Source organism: Sinohyriopsis cumingii, chromosome 19 (assembly GCF_028554795.1).
Source record: "Sinohyriopsis cumingii isolate HCF-2022 chromosome 19, ASM2855479v2, whole genome shotgun sequence".
NCBI lineage: Eukaryota > Metazoa > Mollusca > Bivalvia > Unionida > Unionidae > Sinohyriopsis > Sinohyriopsis cumingii.
Window position 1 is genome coordinate 44,924,795 of NC_142979.1, and position 19,644 is coordinate 44,944,438.

General features: G+C 32.2%; 1 protein-coding gene across 7 annotated transcripts in view; it reads right to left on the reverse strand.

The window, feature by feature from the left end:
- LOC149775612 (uncharacterized) overlaps nucleotides 1-19,644 on the reverse strand; it is an 89,071-nt gene that overhangs the window by 18,453 nt on the left and 50,974 nt on the right. For 5 of the 7 annotated variants that reach the window (XM_089943247.1, XM_089943246.1, XM_089943248.1 and 2 more), the window contains 6 exons: nucleotides 16,508-16,609; nucleotides 15,044-15,359; nucleotides 8,738-9,028; nucleotides 7,619-7,684; nucleotides 3,067-3,408; nucleotides 641-745 (listed from right to left, as the gene is read on the reverse strand). In XM_089943247.1, coding sequence (XP_089799373.1) covers nucleotides 641-745; nucleotides 3,067-3,408; nucleotides 7,619-7,684; nucleotides 8,738-9,028; nucleotides 15,044-15,359; nucleotides 16,508-16,609 — 1,222 coding nt within the window. The remainder of the gene's footprint in view (nucleotides 1-640; nucleotides 746-3,066; nucleotides 3,409-7,618; nucleotides 7,685-8,737; nucleotides 9,029-15,043; nucleotides 15,360-16,507; nucleotides 16,610-19,644) is intronic. The other 2 variants (XM_089943251.1, XM_089943253.1) reach the window with 2 other exon arrangements.

Sequence of the window (19,644 nt, forward strand, 5' to 3'; positions counted from 1 at the left end):
ATTGGACAAAGACATTCACTGCAATTTATACGAAATTCAACAAGGGACTGTTGACACATCAGTACAATGCTGACTATTGCTGACGTTATCGCCTTCCATCTTGAATTTTATTAGGATTTGAACTGAGATTCACTTAGAACATTGCATTGATAAGACTTGTGTTTTTTAATTCTTGGATTACTTTTGGATTTAATTCGTAAAACCGTAAGTTCATTGTTGTCATTTTTCACTTTGTAATCTAGGGAAATAAATTATTTGTTAAACTGTACAATGCTTGTTGTCTTCACTCTTTTATGTTACATATTTTAAGAGCATAGGCTCAATATCACTGTATTGATGTTAACTTAGACATATTGCGTAAACATTTTGGAAATGAGGTTTGCATTATATGAAGAGTACACTATCTATCGATCTATCTATCTATCTATATATATATATATATATATATATATATATATATATATATATATATATATATATATATATATATATATATCAAACTATCTATCTATCAATATTTCTATCTGTCTGTCTGATTTTCAATCGGTCTCTCTGTCTCTCTATCTATCTATCTGTCTGTCTATATATCTATCTATATGTTAGAGTGTTAGTGTATTGAATATCCTGCATTGAATAAAACCTGTAATGGACCCAGGCTCTCCTGGAACCATGGAGTCAAGATAGGTTTCATTCCGACAAATTTCTTCTTGTGTTATCTTCACTGGCCTCAACAGTTTACGTTGTACTGCAAAGTAGAACAATGGAGTAATTTCATTAATTCTACCTTACTGTTTTGTTATGGTGTTCATGTGTATGAAGAAATGTGTGAAAATAAGTATCTATTTCAATTATTAAAGAGACGAAAGTAAACATTGAAATCATGGATATATTTATTGAAGCAAACACCTCTTTTCAAGTTATTCTTTGTACTGTATTATGAAAAAAAGAACTTGAGCAAAGTTAAATACCTCTTTTCTGGATGCTCTGTACAGGGAGCCAAAACTGATTTATGGTATAAAACAATCATAATTGTTTAATTATGATGCATGCAGTAAAGTTTTGAATTTGCAAGCTTTAGATTAGAAATCCTAGAATATTTTCAAGACAGTTCTTATGAATTTGAAATAAATCAATAACTTATCATACACTTATAAATACAGATTACATTATTGCTCAAAACAAAGGGAGGTTAAAATTGTCCCAGTTTGGGGAAGATCTTATAGACAGCCCCTCAAAGCCATATCGTCGGTAATATTTAGCAATTTTGGAATGTCTTGAGAAAATTGTTTTGCGTGCCAATTTAAGATTACTTTCAAAAACTTGTATACTTGTCTTAATAAGTCTGAAGACGCTACATTCTGCAGCATGTCCGAAATGTATTATATATTGAGTTAGCTGAAACTCTGTTTGATATTACACTTAGCTTAGCCCCTTGAATGTCATAAGCATTATTTGACTAGTGTTTTTTTTCTTCTCCAAACTACACCAAGTTGTCCTAGTTAATGTATTTCATTTGTAGGTGTCTCCTATAATGTGTTTTTTAGCCAGATTGTATATTGTGTTCTATACATTCAGGCGTAAACATGTAAATAAATGAAATTTGCAAGAGGGAAAATTTTTCTTGTGGTTAGTTTTCAATGCAATTATAATCTAATTTTGTTATCCAAAACATGAAATAATAAGCATAGATACCAATGTTCCTCTGTAATGTAATTTGACAATCATTTGGGTCTTATTTCTTAAGTTTTAGAAACCCCTGAGACTTCTTCAAAGGATGTTATGTAATGTATGTTCATCTATCAAAATCTGGTAATTCACGCAAAACATCTTTTAATATACGCATTGTAAGACATTCAATATTTACCTCAAAATCTGAAATCAAATACAGCATTGGCTTATTTTGCCTTAATCCTAAAATTAATGACGAAAAATTTGGAGACATTTCATTAAAATTGTAAAACTATATTCATATCTGTTTCTTAATGATTATTGTTGTTTTTATTTAATGTTTTAGCATAATATAATTTGTTTTTATTCGGATAAGAGAAAAACAGAAACTTAAGGGTCAAAATTCACTCTTATTCTATCGAGTCCTTTGCCGAATCTTGATGAATGTTACACAATATAATTTGTTAAAAAGGGAAAATAAAAGATTTGGTATGCCCATCTATAACCTCTAACAAATATGAAAGCTGGATCTTTTAGTTACACATTCATATAAGAACACTGCATATTTATGTTCATTTAGTACAGAATTTTATCGGTACTAAAATCAGTCTCTTTACGTGATTGGTTATAACTTGTTAGGAAGACTATTTGCATATATCAAGAAGAAAACATTGAATTATATATCAGAAACTAATGTAGAATATATAATTTTGTCTTTGTTGGTATATGTAACATGTGGAGTACCAATTTTGTATGCACCTCACAGTTACTACAATCTTGCCTTAATCAGCAGATGAATTATAGAGTAAACTTCAGAGATCATAGAAACATTATCTTAGACAAACAATAGCTACAAATATAAAAGTAGAGCTTCTAGAATAAAATTAATCACAATTAATATATTTTGAAATTTGTCAACCTAAAGGAGAGAGATGAAATTAAAAGTGTCTTTAGTTTAACTTGACATACGGTCTCTTTTTAACTTCTTCAATGAACAATACTTTTGTGCTTTGACTTTCATTTTGTTTACTTTAATTAGATGTTTCTCAGATTTAAGCTTCATTATTTAAAAAATTATTGAAAGCAAGGAATCTTGCAGTTTTTGTTTCTGTCTTCGACCATTTTTAAAAATAACTAACCCGATTACTGTTCATGAGGACAGTACTAATTCCAAGCAGCTTGTTTCTTGCTCAACATTTTCATAGCAGTATTGAGGTATTTTATTTGAATAAAAAATCTCAAAACCTTATATTACCTGATGAGACAAAGTTGGTAGTATATGCGTGGTGTGTGTGTTTGTGTGTAGAAGGCCATATTGCATTTCTTTCTTAAGGCAAACATTTCGAGATATTAAATATTAAGCTAATATATACAAATAAGTATTAATAAAGCACATACCTTCCTGTGATTTTTCTGCTGTAATTTTAAGAACCAAGAAATTAACACCATCTCTTTTCATCTGCTCGACATCCTTTATTGTGAATAGGCTTTTGATGTATTTTTTAATTTCTCCAGTCATGCATGCATCATGGAGTTTCTGAATCGCATGACATGTTAGCTGCCTATGGACTATCACGATAGACCCAAGATGCATGCTTTCATGTTCTAGATCTAGAAGTTTCATATTGTATTCCACCTCCATGATGGTTTCTGACTCCTCCACAACTCTCATCTCCACATCAGAGTTTGGTGGCGAGAGATTCACCTGGAACTTTATTTCTGCAGACCTATCTATAGCAACTATAATGAAATGTATTAAATTATTACTTTGGTAAACCCAGATGATATTGCTGTGGAACGATTTTTCGTAAGAAAACAGATTGTATATATATATATATATATATATATATATATATATAATGGAGTTGTTATAATCAAACAACTACAGATATATTACAAAAAGATATTCACTCATAAAGCAACTTAAACTTAAGATCTCTTCAACTTTGACAACACATCATACAAAACATTTTGTGAGACACACACTCACACAAAGTGGAGCTAATTGGTAGAACTCTAGAACCATAGGCGATACACATCACTGGCCTCAAAAAGCCAAACTCTCTCAAGAACTACTGCGAAGCCTGGAAAAAACAGAAACGTGCAATGTCAGACTGGTTTCTTCTAACTTTGTCAAACACCTACAATCCGCCTCAGTTGAATGAAACATAATAATGCAATTGAAAATTAAAACTCCTGTACTTACCAACCACAGTGGCTCATTTATCAGTCCACGCGTTATTCCTAAAAAGGATTTCCATGTGGCGCATCATTGCTTGGGTGATATCAGCACTTGCCACATTTCCAAGACAGAAAACATAAATTTCGAAGAAACTCACGAATTATAAATCTCCATAGTCACTACACACTTCATTAGAACTACGCCAAGCAGGCCTATTGTGCTGCACAGTATCCTACAGTTGTCTAACATATAGCATGTTTCAAAATTAGAACTGATAAAAGTTAAAAGTTAACTTATAAAATATATGAATTACTTCTTTTCATAAGACATCCATCGATTAAATGTCACAATGAAGTAATTATATCAACTGTTTTCATGTCTATATTGTCTCATGCGTAGAACTTCTGTAATTAGTGTCAAAATGTTACACAACTGCCGACATTAACATATTCGTATTCATGGGCGATATGTGTATATATATATATATATATATATATATATATATATATATATATATATATATATATATATATATATATATATATATATATAAACAATAGCACATTGCTCCATACATTCAACACGTAACAATTATAGTATTTTTCTTGATTTCGTTTTTCTAAGAGCGGCATATATAAAAAGATTCTACCTAGATATTTATTCAGATTTTCTTAAAAGAGTACAAGACATGATGACCTTAATATAAAGTGAGAGACAATAATAGTAGATCATTAATACTATGTGTTGAATGTGTTTGCTATATTGCAAAAATATGGGTAACAAACAGAGCAATGCCATCTCACCTCCTCTATCCGGACTCTTATATATTAGTTCCCCCTCATGGGCAATATTTGTATCTTCACGGAGCAAAGGGACACAGTCCCTAGACAGTTACTCAATGAAAAAGATGACGGGATGATGTGCGGCCACATATCCTTTTGCTGTAATAATAGTGCTTGAGTGAGGCACCCAACACAAACTAGCAGTGGGAAATACAACAAATGCAATAATAGGTATGTATTCGAAGGCAATGCAGTTTGGAAAACTTACAGATGCACCCTAAAAAGCAGTACATTATCTAAGAAAATCTGAAAGATGCTGATTACATAAAGTACTCTGAAAACTAATATAATGTTAGAGACAGCAAGCTGTGCCTACTTTCATGATTTTAAAACAATATTTTTTATACGAAAAGCAAACGTGTTTGGCCTCTCGTTCCGGCAGTACAACGTCCGTTTTGAGTCATATTCATGAGGACTAGAAGGCAAGGCAAAGTACATTTCCCCCACGTTATAAAATTACCCCAACCGCCTTCTATCCAGCCTTAGCTGGATTGAGTCAAAATTCCTCTCTATAAAAATATACGCTGCTGGCTCGCTGATCACTAACAAATCAACTAACAACTATAGCTCGCAGGATTGTGGCAGAAGATCCATCTTCTCCATTATTAAAAACAAGTACGTAATTTTCTAATACCTTCTTGTTTTTCAAACGGACACTGGTTACATCTTTCATGTTTCGTGCAGTGAATTCTTTTTCACCAACTGACTTTTCAAAATGACCTATATTGTATTTCGTTGCTGTCATTTAGCACAATGTCCTACAGAAATAGTTGAAATAACCGAAGAGTAGTTGGATAGTTAAAATACCCTTGATTACAATTTCTCATTAACTAAATCGTGTCTGTTTTCCATTAATCTAAATTACTATAGTAGCAGAAGCTGAGGACTGGAGACAAATATCCATATTATTGCTCTATATGACTTTTTCATTCATTTCAATATATTCGAGACCCTCTCTAAATATTTTTTTGCACTTACGTATTATCTTAAAGCTTGGTTTGCTTGTGTAGTTTTTAATACTTTGACATGTAAAAATGTAATGAAAACATGCTCTCTTTAAACAGGTCTGACAATGCTATGGATTACGTGTTAATTATACAATTGTAAAGTGCAACGGGGAAAAGATCTGGTATTGCGAAAATGGAAATATTTACTAATTGGGACTGAAAAGTAACCTACATTTGTTTGCAGAAAGGGAAAATAAATATGTTGATGCGTGCGTATTAACTTTTGGGTGTACATGGAAAGAAATGAAGAGGATTGATATGAAATATACTGAACTGTGTAGTGCATGCGTTGAAATATTATCCACACTGCTAGTTAGGAAAGTATATATAAAGTTTATATTTTGAACATTATGCATCATCATATATCTGTTCATGTGATTCGTATTGTCAGAAACTTAAATGCCTTTTATTTTCTCGTGTCAGTGTGGACTGTGCTTCGGTGATCATGTTTCACTGGCTGTTCCTTTAGGCGACTTGATTGTGGTCGTGTGATGCTGCTGTTTCAGCCAATGAGTAACTCTTCCTTACCCGAGGTTATAAAAGCGCGGCAAGATGGTAGGAATGTGAGCGTCCCTTGCATGTCGCCAAAAAGAGGTTTACGCGATAAATAATTAGATTTGATAAACACATTACGCTCATTTTAGTTATTAATTGAGAAAAGTTTGTATTACAAATAAATTTGTGACAAATTTCAATATGTCTGACTTCACCAAGTTGTTTTCGAGCGCAGACAGGAACATATTTTGGGCCATGCGATCTCTGTCAAAACAGGCTTGTTTAGTCAGAGTGAGAAATCGGTCCCCGCACGCACAGGGGCGCTGCCCGTTAGCAATTTTTAAAAATAGATCTATAGATATAAAGTAATTTTAAAGCGATGAAAGAAAGTGTTAAGTTCAATATAATATAAAACTTGGTTAAAAGTTTATTTGGAAATGTTGTGCTATCAAAGGTGGGGGACCGCGCGTAAACCGGGTGAGGGGTGGGGGCAAAATGATCCAAATCATGCCCGCCTTTGCCCAGACCATTCCTGCCCTTGATGCTTTATTTCATTTCAACAGCACTCAAGCACCCATATTTACACCCGATCTAATTCCAGATGAATCTAGATGATACATCTCTCTTATTATCTCAGCACTGGCACCTTTAATTGGTGAATTCATGTAGTTTAATCAAGGCCCATAACTTTATCGCATATACTGAAAATGACATATTTTTCTATTCATTCCTAAGTCACCTTAATATACAGTTATGGTGCTTCCACAGCACTTGTTCAGATCAAAATGACACGTGATAGATTTGTGACACCCAATATATTGGCAAATCAAATGATTTTATATAAATAAATGAACTCCCACAAAAGTAACATTTAAAACCATTCTAAACTTGCCAATTTCAACTCATCCTACACTCAGTATAGTCCCTCCAATTGATAAATAACAAATTCACTAACGTATTAGAATTAGTATTAGTATTATTGTTGTTGGTGTTGTTGAGATTGTTGAAAACCCGCTATAGTGTGCCACATTATATCAAACGTTTGTATATAATATGGTTGTGGCACAAGTCTTTAAATTTTACAATAATTTCGTGATGTACTACTACAAAGTTTTAGTTTCCAAAATAAACAAGAGAATGGTTTAATAATTTGGCAAGATGTGTTGTATTCTTGAAGAAAAATTCTTATCAGTACTTCCTGTTTATGTTAGAATGATATCTACTTCTTAAAATGCTTATAATTGTTAATCTTATTAGTATTGTACTAACAACAATAAAACCCTTTATTATTCTGTTTACAATCGTTGCCTAATTCAGGGTAAACAATCGCCAATACATGTTTGCTAAGTCAGCTGGCATGCACATGCGAGAACCAAACAAGATGGTGGTCTAAAAATGTTTTAACACCCTAAATTTATACTGACCTGATTGTGGTACCTTCCAACCTCCAGTCTTTATTTTAATGTCAAAATCTGATGTACTTTCGGAACCTGACACAAAGCAAACATAATAAACTAATATCGTAATATTAATAAATCAATTAATCATATATTAAAATCATAGTATAATATTAGTATGTCATACAAATAGCATGTAGTATTTAATACATATAAGCAAAATATTCTGTAACATCTTTTCCAACCTGAAAGCAACTTTAAAGCTGTGCAGAAGCTTAATGTACGGATACATTTTGGGGGGATTCTGTGTGATCTTGACTTTGACCTTTAGACCACAAAAATCAGTATGTATCATTAATAACCTCACGACACCCCTAAAGTCTGGTTTAAGTCACTGTGATATTGACCTTAATCTGCTGAGCCACAAAGTATGCGGTTTTCTCTCTTACTTACAATGTAACATGTAACATGTAATTGGTAAAGATAAGCTATCTAAAACAAAAACGAATATGCAGAAAACATTTTTCTTCTTCAGTCCAAGTGACCTATGAGATGTTGACTCCCAATAGATGTCTTTCTTATCGGAGTTACAAGCCAACCACAATACGAAAGTGCAGTGTCTGAAAGTTTGTTGCATTTGTCACACTGAATAGACCTTTGAGTATTTGACGGGGACAATTATAACATGATACACTCCAATAGTGGCAGACATTTTGTTTTAAATCGTTAATGAAGTTCATGAACCGGTTGGTTTGGAAAGTATAGTTTAATGTTGAATATATATATATATATATATATATATATATATATATATATATCGTTGTTTAGCTGCATATGACACGCCATTTTTTAAACATCGTAATGAAGTTTATGAACAGGTTGGTTTGGAAAGTACAGTTTAATGTTGAATATATATATATATATATATATATATATATATATATATATATATATATATATATATATATATGTGTGTGTGTGTGTGTGTGTGTGTGTGTGTGTGTGTGTGTGTGTGTGTGTGTGAATATAGTTGTATAGCTGCATATGACACGCCATTTATAGCTAGGTGAAAGTGTTAAGTATACTATATACAAATGATTACACCATGGACGTGCTAATTATGATACCTATACAAATAAAACATACAGGCTGAGTTGTTCCAGGTGTCAAACTGATCAATCAAATGTGGATAGTACTCCTTCAAAAGCTTGTAGAAATAAATAAAATTCTTCTCGGCATGTCTGTTTATGTACTTAATCAGGCTTTCCACTCGTTTGGGTCGGTAATCAGTAACAAGGATGTCTTCGTGGTCATCAAAACTTAAAACTTCTTGCTCAACAAGTCTGTCTATGATATCTCTTGGTTCAATTTCATCCACTAGCAAATCTTCAAACTCTTTGTTGCACAGAAGATGAGATATTTCTTCAAATTCACTCGCTGAATACAAGAAAATATTAATAAAAGAAACAAGTTCAGCAACAACACATTAGAAATATAGCCTTCTTATAGATTTAGAATGGCGGGTCTAATAGATACAAGTTTTACATTATAATGTTACATATATACTTAGAAATCATTAAAACACATTCTAAAAAATGAAATTATACATTGGTAGATGAAAATAGTGCACAATATCAGTATATAGTGCATTTTCAATATTCAAAATATATCAAAATGAAGTAGTTCTTTGTGTCATGACAGTTCGTGTGTGTGTGTGTGTGTGCGTGTGTGTGTGTATAATCACTAATCACTTATCATAAGTACTATTAAAAAGGGAAACATTTTCAACCGAATATGAAGAAAAATAATCAGATCATGGAGCAGAACTTACAAGTATATTGGGACCACAGGAAAAGACACGTGCGTGTTACAACCAAATTGTTAAATTTTATTTAAGTGTCTTGTTTTTTTTCAACATGACACGTGTTGTGTATTTATAAATGGAACGAATGGAGGTTAGAATTCTGACATTTTTTATTTAAGCTGTCCAATAGTATTTTGGTGGCAAACGAATGAAGCGTTTCGTTAATTTTCGCCTTTCTGCAAGAGTCTGAGGAATAATTCCCTTACTTCTCCAATACTTTCAACATTTCTAAGAATCAAAACAATTATTGTTTTTAGCAATCTACGTCAGACATGACACCACAACAGTATATTTCACCTAGTACTGCGAGTAGCCATTCTGTTGCGAATATATGGACCATCAAAGCCACAAAAGGTGTACTAATCACATCAGAAAAGTATCCAACACTGAGTGATTTAATGATAGGCCAGTCTATTCTGTTAATTGTCTCCTTTCATGTCCTCGCTTATCATATAACCAGTGTGTTCAACCAAACCTCAAATTAAAAAGGTAAACATGTTTATTTAACACAGTAACCATATTATCTTGGACAAACCAGTTTAAATAAATAAAGCAGACATTTAGAGAAATCTATAGGAGTGGTGTTTCAAAATTTCCAACTATGTGATCAAAGATTTTAAGGAAAAAACGCGTCACTGATGGTCTCCTACTGCAAGGTGAAAAGAGTAATGGAAACTTTCTTCAGTGAAAATGATGTTATCAGAGGATGCATGAAAAGAAAGTATATATACATTTAAAAAGAAAGAACTATGCAAACTTTTAATGAGACCTGAATTTACTTTCCATTACAAGGTCAAATATGTCGAATTTAATTTTCATTACAAGGTCTAATATGTCGAATTTAAGTTTTATTACACGGTCTAATGTGTCGAATTTACTTTTCATTACACGGTCTAATGTGTCGAATTTACTTTTCATTACAAGGACTAATATGTCGAATTTACTTTCCATTACAAGGTCGAATATGTCGAATTTAATTTTCATTACAAGGTCTAATATGTCGAATTTAATTTTCATTACAAGGACTAATATGTCGAATTTACTTTCCATTACAAGGTCGAATATGTCGAATTTAATTTGTCTTCATTAACAACTCATCTGAGTTTGATACTATACATCTCCTAAGTTTATGACATCAGTAAATTCATCTACTTTATGGTCAAAAATATATTTTTCGTACATCTTGACATTTTTTGTACACTTGCAAATTTTCTTGTCATCTTTATTGAAACCCGAATTAATAAAGATTTGATCTGAATCACAAAACCTGTAATTGGTAAACTGGCTAACTTATGTTTTTAAATCGCTGGGTATATTTGTATTATCTGCTATAAACCAAACACTATGTCTTAAGCATAATCAGATCTATCATAGAACCTGTTTTCATTGTCATATCATTGTAAAAATCTACTGGTTCAACACGAGTGGATTTATTCTATTATTTATTTGTTTATCAACATGTTGTAACAGAATGTATACATCTAGCATTGGTATAATTCTAACACAGTCAAACCACCATAGATTGATTCATATCGTTATCAGTTTTATACCTATTTGCAAATGAAGCTTTATGTTTCTGTAATGTTTCACATATATTTTTCCTTTTTACAAAACCCACAATAGTTTTATTCAGTTGGTTGTACTCTTGTAATCCTCAATCAATTTATTTTGAAAGGGAGATACAGCATTTTCATGGAATTAATTTCTCTTGTGTAAGTCAGTAGTCATAAATGTAATAGGTAATACTAAATGTCTTTCCAAATCAACCTCTGATATGTAACCTGTCTCACTATTGTGGGTTAATTCATACAAATTTATTTTCTCCTTTTAACTTGTTCATCATTTGCCCATCTAAAATCATACACATGCATGGATAATGATCCATTCATATAAATGATTGATGTTACCGTGCATAACAAATGAACTTCACCTTGACCTTTGGTTCTTGCCATACTTTTGTTCCATCATGGTGTCCCTCTCTGACATGACTTGTCAGATGGGATTATCCCTATGTCTGAACTCTATTAGTTATGATATCATACTAATTCTACCACGAATTTCACTATCGATCATTAGAAAAACGTTCGAACTCAGAATATGATCTTTAAACTAGCATCAAGAACTAGTCTTTATATCGGTATATAGTGAATGGCATAAGGTTTGTAGTGGTTGATACAGGCACCCAAACGTTCCTAAGATGTAATGTAACATTAAATACACGTAATAGTCCTATCGATCATATAATGTTTGAATGTTGAAGTGTAACATCACATCATGTACATGCCGGTAATCATTATTTGAATTGTTAAATGATTATTAAAACTTTTTGTGTTCCGAACTTTATATCCCTATAGTGAATTGTAATATAACCTATGTTGTTAGATGTAAAAAAATTAATGTTTTCATTAGATTGGCATATATATTGTAATTTAATAAATGAATAATATGTGTACCATTTTAGAGTTCAGACGGATGTTCAAGGGAAGGTAATCTAAACATTCCAACGAATACCTTGGCAAAGAGAATTGTAAATTAGATTATAAATTACGAAATTTAAAAGTACCGTGCAAAATAACTTATAATAAATGTTAGTTTCTACGTGACAAAAAAAAAATAGAAACATTCATAACTTTTATGTCAGGTCAGGTGATAATGAGTACATATATGAAAGATTGGCAAAGATATGGAATGTAATACGAAAGCCAAATTTATTGTGATGATGATAGAGAAAATGATAATGACATTTTAATGTTCATTTGTGCAGCAACGCAGTGAAGTTTGGAGACGGGAAAATACCGTTCCACCCTGCAAATCAGTTCTATTACATTCAGGTAGAAAATGTAACATAAATAGCTAGGTGATTAGTGTTATGGACAAAACCAAGCTCTGACCCTTGATCAATTCATACATGTCAGGAAGCTGTTAACTGTGCCTGGAGTACAAATACAAATTTTCAAATGGATATTGGTGGTGCAATATCGTAGGCATTGGAGGGTCTATTGGAACTTAAATTTCCATCTCAACAATTGGACACAAGATCGATATAGTAGTAGCTCTCTGACACCTGTAAAACTTCGTAAAGCTTAGTTTCAAATATTCTATAAATATATACTTGTGCCTGCACTAAATTACTTCAGAAATGTTCATTGTGTTGTAATTGCTCATAATCAGCTAATGAGACTGACAGATATGCACAAATTATCAAACATATACACTCTATCACCAGTCCTAGTGGGGTAGGATCACTACTTAAATTACCAGAGAACATAACTCATATATAAAAAATAAAATTAATTTCTTCATTAGATTGATATACAAATCACGTTTCCATTCATTAACGTTAGAGAATGTTTTCAGCCTTGAAAAACATGTGTTTCGCAGTTTTTCTTGCGCCTCGTGCAGCTAAACAGGTGCAACTAATAGCAGAGTCTCTCAATGAGAGTCCATATGCTACTTTGTCAATTGGTATTTTTAATTTACATTGTGTGCTTGATATTTGTCCTTGATTGAAAGTAGAATTTTGCCTACCTGACTATTGTCAAATTTAGACTACCTGATTTTAGCATGCTTTTAAGTAGTAAATAAGATGTTTACTGATATTAAAGTTAACGGCCTGTCCTTGTTTACGAGTTAGTGAATGTTTCCACTGGAATGATCAGTTTTCATGACAATCTGCTGCATCATAGGTCTGTTGACAGTTTGCATATAAAGAGAGGTTATTAAAAGTCATCATTCCTATTTATGATCATTCTGGAATCATTGTAGTTCTGTTCAGATGTAATTTGAGAGGAATTGTTTATTTAAAATATTCTTTGGAATAACAAAGTGTCTATTGAATTTTTGGACAGGAACGGTAATTTGGGATTATTGATGACTCATTCAAAGACATTCTGGATTATATCATTGTGATACATCAAGACATTCAAGACTATTAGAATTCATTCGAATCATTCTATACTTTTGGACTTTTTATAGGATATTTAGGATTATTTGGGAGTTAGTTCAAACTATTGTAAGTGATTTCGAATTTTCGCTTAATATTCAAGGGAAATAAATTATGTGTTTTGTTTACTAAACGTTTGGTTTCCTTTATGTTACATAGTTTTAGACCTAAAGTCTTAACGAGAGAGAAAGAGAGCGACTATTAGCATCAGTATGGAACTTAATCAGGCATTTGTAAAATGTAACTCAAATTACAACACATTTCAGACAAACAAACCACATGGCAACACATTACAGACTTTCGCAAAACATTGAAAGTTTTGCAGATAGTGTACACAGGGCTACAGAAAGAAACAAGCATAGAAAAACCATTAAGCTGGATGCATCTGTCTTATATAACTGCTGTATCCTGCGACACTCCTACCAGCATTGAATAGTTCTTGTTACACTCTTAGTCAACCATAATAATAGCTTAAACAACACTTCAATAAACATTTAGGTTTTGTTGCAACGTGCTAAATAAGACTGTTAAAGCTGTCTGTTGATGAGTATAAGTGTGAAATGCTAGTTAGTATGTTTTGTGTATCAGACGTTTAAAGTCCCCAACATTCGTAGGATATAATACGTTTACCAGTTTGTGCAGATGGTCTGCTTTGCCAAGTCTCGGACGTTCAACTATTTCCAGAATATGCCGATTGTCAATGAATATCACTAACATTATGAAAGAGTGTCACTAACCATCCTGCGAGTTTTTATCATTACACCACCAGAAATAAGGGCAAGAATAGTGACCAGTGAACGATGACTATAATACTGGTTCCTGTATTTACATGCTTCCTATGTACAGTAATCCATAAACGACATTTGTAGAACTTTTGTGTAAAAATATAGGTAATGAAAGTGTTTCTTAAATCCCTCCAGGTTCATCGGATTTTTAACATTTGTTGCTAGTTGTATGCATTTACTTATTTAAGTAAAAGATGTTTAGTTATATGTTAAATTACACTATGGTAAAACATTCTCAATATCTTCACTAATGCCGTCATCAGTTTCGAATGAACTTTTCATCATTTCATTTCATTTCACATTTCACCTATTGGCGTGCTGCATGTGTTGTCAAACTTTTTTTTAAATTACATCTTTTTTTGAGGAGTTTGAGTTTCGTGAATCGATGAATAATAAAGCTAGTTGGTGGCTCCCAGACGTAATAGTTCATTATTTCATGATATAATAAACCATTTCAGCGGGGTGTGAATGGTTATATTAATAACATATCAGAAAAGCAATGTAATGCAATACATTTACAGTATGGATTGACCTGTAACTAAATTACTGAAATTTAATTAAAATGTTTATAAGATTTATTTAAACTGTTTTCTCTAAGACAGCTTTGCTTTTGTTCTAAACAAGAACATTAATCTTTCTAGTTGCGGTATGGATCAATGTACTGAATGGTTTGACAAGTAACACTATTGAAGAAGAAAATTACCCAGATGATTGGTCTATTATTAAATGGTTCTGTACTGGTCACCATTGTCTGTGATTAACGTAATTGTGTAGCCTTTGCAGAAAATAGTGCTGGACCTACGGAAATTAAATTAACCTAGCATAGATGATCGATGCTTATTAAGTCTTATTTTAGTTACCTGTTGGCATATAAGCCTCCTGAGTGCTTCCTTTTTGCAATTTCTTTATGATATGAGCATGGCCTGTCGTTTTAAGAAGACTTTCAAAACTATCTTTATCCATGTATCGAGCAGCATACTTGATTAGAATATCAGCCCTCCGATGTCTTGTTGGGGCTTCTCGAATCCTCTCTGAGAAAAACTTATCCCTGCATTGAGAACTGATCATTTCGTCCATTAAGTTACACGACGGTTCTAGATCTTCTACGAAAAATGTATAATTTCGTTGAAAGTACGAGCGCTGGTCTTTAATGGATGAAACATTTGGTGTTGAAATCTGCAACGTAAGAGTTCGAATAACAAAACGTTTTATGGTATTCATGTTGACAAGGCAGCAAAACATTTTGAATCTGAACAATATGATTCCTGCATTGGTTCTGAATTGTAAAAGAATGGATTATCGCTATACAGTGTCCATTTTTCACTTTGTGAAGAAAATAAAGGAAATTAATGATAATAAAACCAGTTATTTAGTGTAGAGGTCTAAGCAATCTAAACCTCTTTATATTCCGACTCAGGAATTTAGTATACGTGGATAAAATACATTAGAAACAAATGATATACTGGTTGAAAAATCATGTATAGTTCTCATAAAATGTGTTTTTAAATTTTTATCAAACTCTTAAAGCAAGCACAAATTTACCCAGTTTTAAAGTCTACGTTCTGACAGACCCGAGGTGCTCGTATAAACAATAATAAATTGATGGGTTTTTCAAGTTCTAAATTCAAGACTTTTAAGAAACAGTTTAAATACCAAAAAAACTTCATCATTAACATTTATATTTTCACCAACTGTTAGGGTAAAACTTCGAATTAGAACCTGGGTAAAGTTTTGTTTCCTTTCAACGATTTTTAAAAATGTTTTCAGGTCCATTACAACATTCCCTACAACTAAAGCAAACTCAAAGACCATCAAAATTTGTTTTAAACTTCGAAATCCGACGAATGAGTTCAAAAGTGGTAGGTATTATTATAGACTGAAGCCCGCATCAAAACAAACCTACCACGAAGCTAAACGTATTTTATCAATTTAACTATTCTATGTGGCGATAAACCGTGCAAAACCAAACACTCCTTGGTAAAATCAGACAGAGACAAAAGCATAAGCATTTGGAACACCTCCTTGATATAGAATTAAGAAAGTGGTAGTATCTTGTAACCAACTTGTTTTTAGAGATGCATATGAAACTGTATCTAATTATGTGATAAATGACATCATTGAGCTCACTGTCAAAAACAGTATGTAAAACATTATGGCATGAAATAGTTTTTCCTATGTTGAACAGTTAGTTTGCTCTGTACATGATTTGACATTTTTAAGTTTTGCCCTTAATATTCGGTATGTTTTGTAACTGCACATGTTGCAGATGTTGTAAAATTCTCCAACTTGTAAATGACTTAGCCAATATGCAATGAATTATTTACCTCCTTCTGTGTAAGGCATTGTTTATTTTTCTCCTGTTCAGTGAGGTCAGCACGTTCTAAGACCTTCTTTGATTCTGCCCCGCACTCTTCTTTGTCCATTAGCTATTTTAATATAATTTAATGTTAAAAATTCTTCATATTTCTTAAGTGTGATCAATATTTATTTTATACTGCGTGCTTGACTATTCTCCATGTTTGATGGTGGGGGGGGGGTGTTTTTGCATACATGACTTTTGTCCATAACTGTAAGTTGTAAATAAGATGTTTAATAAAATTTGGGTTCAAATCCTGACCATTTTTGAGCTAGTGGAATATTCCATCAGAATGATTAGTTTTTAAGAACATTATATTCCGTCGTAGATCAGTTTAAATAGGTTATATATGGACATGGCAAGCAAATAATTAATTCACATTTTAAGATAAGTATTTGGAATACATTAGTCTTCAGAGTTTATAGTAGTGTTCTGGTAAAATTCTAAAGGTATTATTTGTTTAAATTATTCTTTGGAATGAATAAGTGCTCATTGACTTTGGATTAACACATGATATTGGAATTATTGAGAACGTATTCAAAGATTTTACTGATTGGATCATTGCGGTACATCAAGACATTTATGACTAATGAAATTCATTCAGATCATAATAAAATTTTGGAACTATGACAAAGAGTTTAAGCTTATTTGGGATTTAATTCACAATGCTGTGTTGCTTAACTTCCAATTTGCAGCTTTGATAAAACAAAATTGTGTGTTGACTTTACTAAACTTATTGATTAAGCTTCTTTCTGTTACCTTGAGTCGTAACACACGCTTGTCAAAAGAGTATATAATTTTCCTCTCTGGAGTGCTTATTTGCTTGGTAGTATGTGACATTCTGTTTGAATTTCTATTTCTTGCCTGGTTTTGCGACACTTTCTTCTACATTGTTTTAAAAGGACATCTTTTGCTCCAGACCAGGCTGCCTTGTCCTTATTCCTGTACCTTTATAACTGCTGGTGTGCCAGATAAAAGCATTACCAATTTCACTGATGCTTTGAATGTATTAAAGTCATCGAACTCGTTATGTAGGTTACTTTGAACATATTACGATACATTCCATGTGTCCCTTTTAGAGTGTAGCAATTTGGACATTGTTTAGGCATTCCTATTTCAATAGTACAAATACAACTAAAAGTAACTATTTATTTATTACTAGATTAAAATATTACAATCAACTAATTACGTTACGACTATATGGCCTTAACTAAATAAATGAATGGAGCAAATACCAGTAAGTTTAGTAAAGTTCAACAAATTATTTATGTCCCTAGAATAAAAAACGAACCTACAATATTGTGAACACAATCCCAAATAGTCCTGAGAGTTCTATCGCAAGTCCAAAAGTATAGAGTATTCCAAATCGTTTCCAATGGTGTTCGGAATGAATTCCAACCTTAAATTTCCTGACGTACCAATAGACTAGAATAGTGTTCATGTCTTAATGTATCACAATGATATAATCCACAATGTCGCAAATGAATACTCCATAATCCAAAACAACTGATCTTGTTGGAAGCATTATTGAATACCTTATCACTCCAATGAATTTAAATAAATAAAAAATCTCAATTAAAAAATGACATAATTAATAAAACGATTCCAAGTCAGGTGTTAGGATAGTTATAAATAATTCTGATGTAGAGGAACTTAATAGAAAAATCTAAGATACAATAAGAGGATCAGGATGAGGGTCAAACAGTGATTTCCAGAAGATTATAATTTTTAAACACGATCATTTGTTTGCACTTAACTTCTAATAAGGAACATGGCAAATATCAGATAGACCAGGAATTCCCAAGAGCGAAACCAATGCTTTAAGCTCAAATCCAAGAAAACATGTTTACCTACAAGTAATAATTATCATAAAATATAATCTAAAATCATAGACAAACAATAGATATGTAATATGTTGCTTAAAATCAAAGACATTAAGTCCGGTAGGCCCAAACTCCTACCTTAAGTTGTGCATAAAAGTCAATCACACAATACAAATTAAATATGCATAACATCTCTCCTAATAAAGAAAAAATATTTATACAATAAAGCTTTCCTTTACATGTTAATCAAATATGCGTATGATACTATAGTAATTAAAATTACGTAGATGGAGTATCAATGACAGAAAATATACATAAATCAGTTTAGTACTTATATACACATGAAAGTGCATTTGCAATAGGATTTTTTTTTGATGTACCTAATGTCATTGTATTACTGCAAAATCAAACTCGACCTTTATAATGTCTAACTTTTTTCTTCATATTTCTGGTAAAGGTAAGTGGGTTCTGATCACTGAATATAATAATAGGAGGAGCTGAACTAATATACACTTCAAAGTGTTGAAAAGCCAATATCAAAGCCAAACATTCGTTCTCAGTTTTGGAATAATTTCTCTGTTATGTGTTTAATTATTTTAGAAAAGTAGCACATGATCCATGCTATTTTTGTCTTCTTGAATCAATACTTCACCAACCCCAACAACACTTGCATCAACAGACATTTTAAATGACTGATGGAAGTTTGGAGATGAAAGAACCAATGCACTCCTAACTATGACCTTTAGTTGATGAAAAGCCTCCTAATGAGTCAGACCAATGAAACTTGGTTTTGTCACTCAACGAATCGGTCAGAGCTTCAGCAACTGGGAACAATTTGAGCCAAATTTCCGATAATATCCAGCCATAACCAAAAATCGCATCAGTTTCTTTTTACTGATATGCACAGGGAATTCAGAGATAGCATTTGACCTTAACTTGTATAGACTGGATGTTATCATGTTTATTACGCACTAGAACGTTGAAGGCCAACCTATTATACCAAACAGCATCACTTTATTATGATAAATTCTAACTGGAATTACGAATGCCAAAATTTCTTTTGCTCTTTCCGTGAATGAAATTTGCCGGGATTCTTTCAAAATGTCAAACCTTTTGCACTTCCAATTATGACATGCATTCAACGATTCTTGGCATTGGAGTTGAAATCTGTTTTTGTAACACCGTTCGCATTTCTATAGCAGGTACGCATGCTGAAAGTATTATCTGGTTACGGTACAAGAATACATGGCTCACTCCAGTTACTTTTAGTTGGTTCAATGAA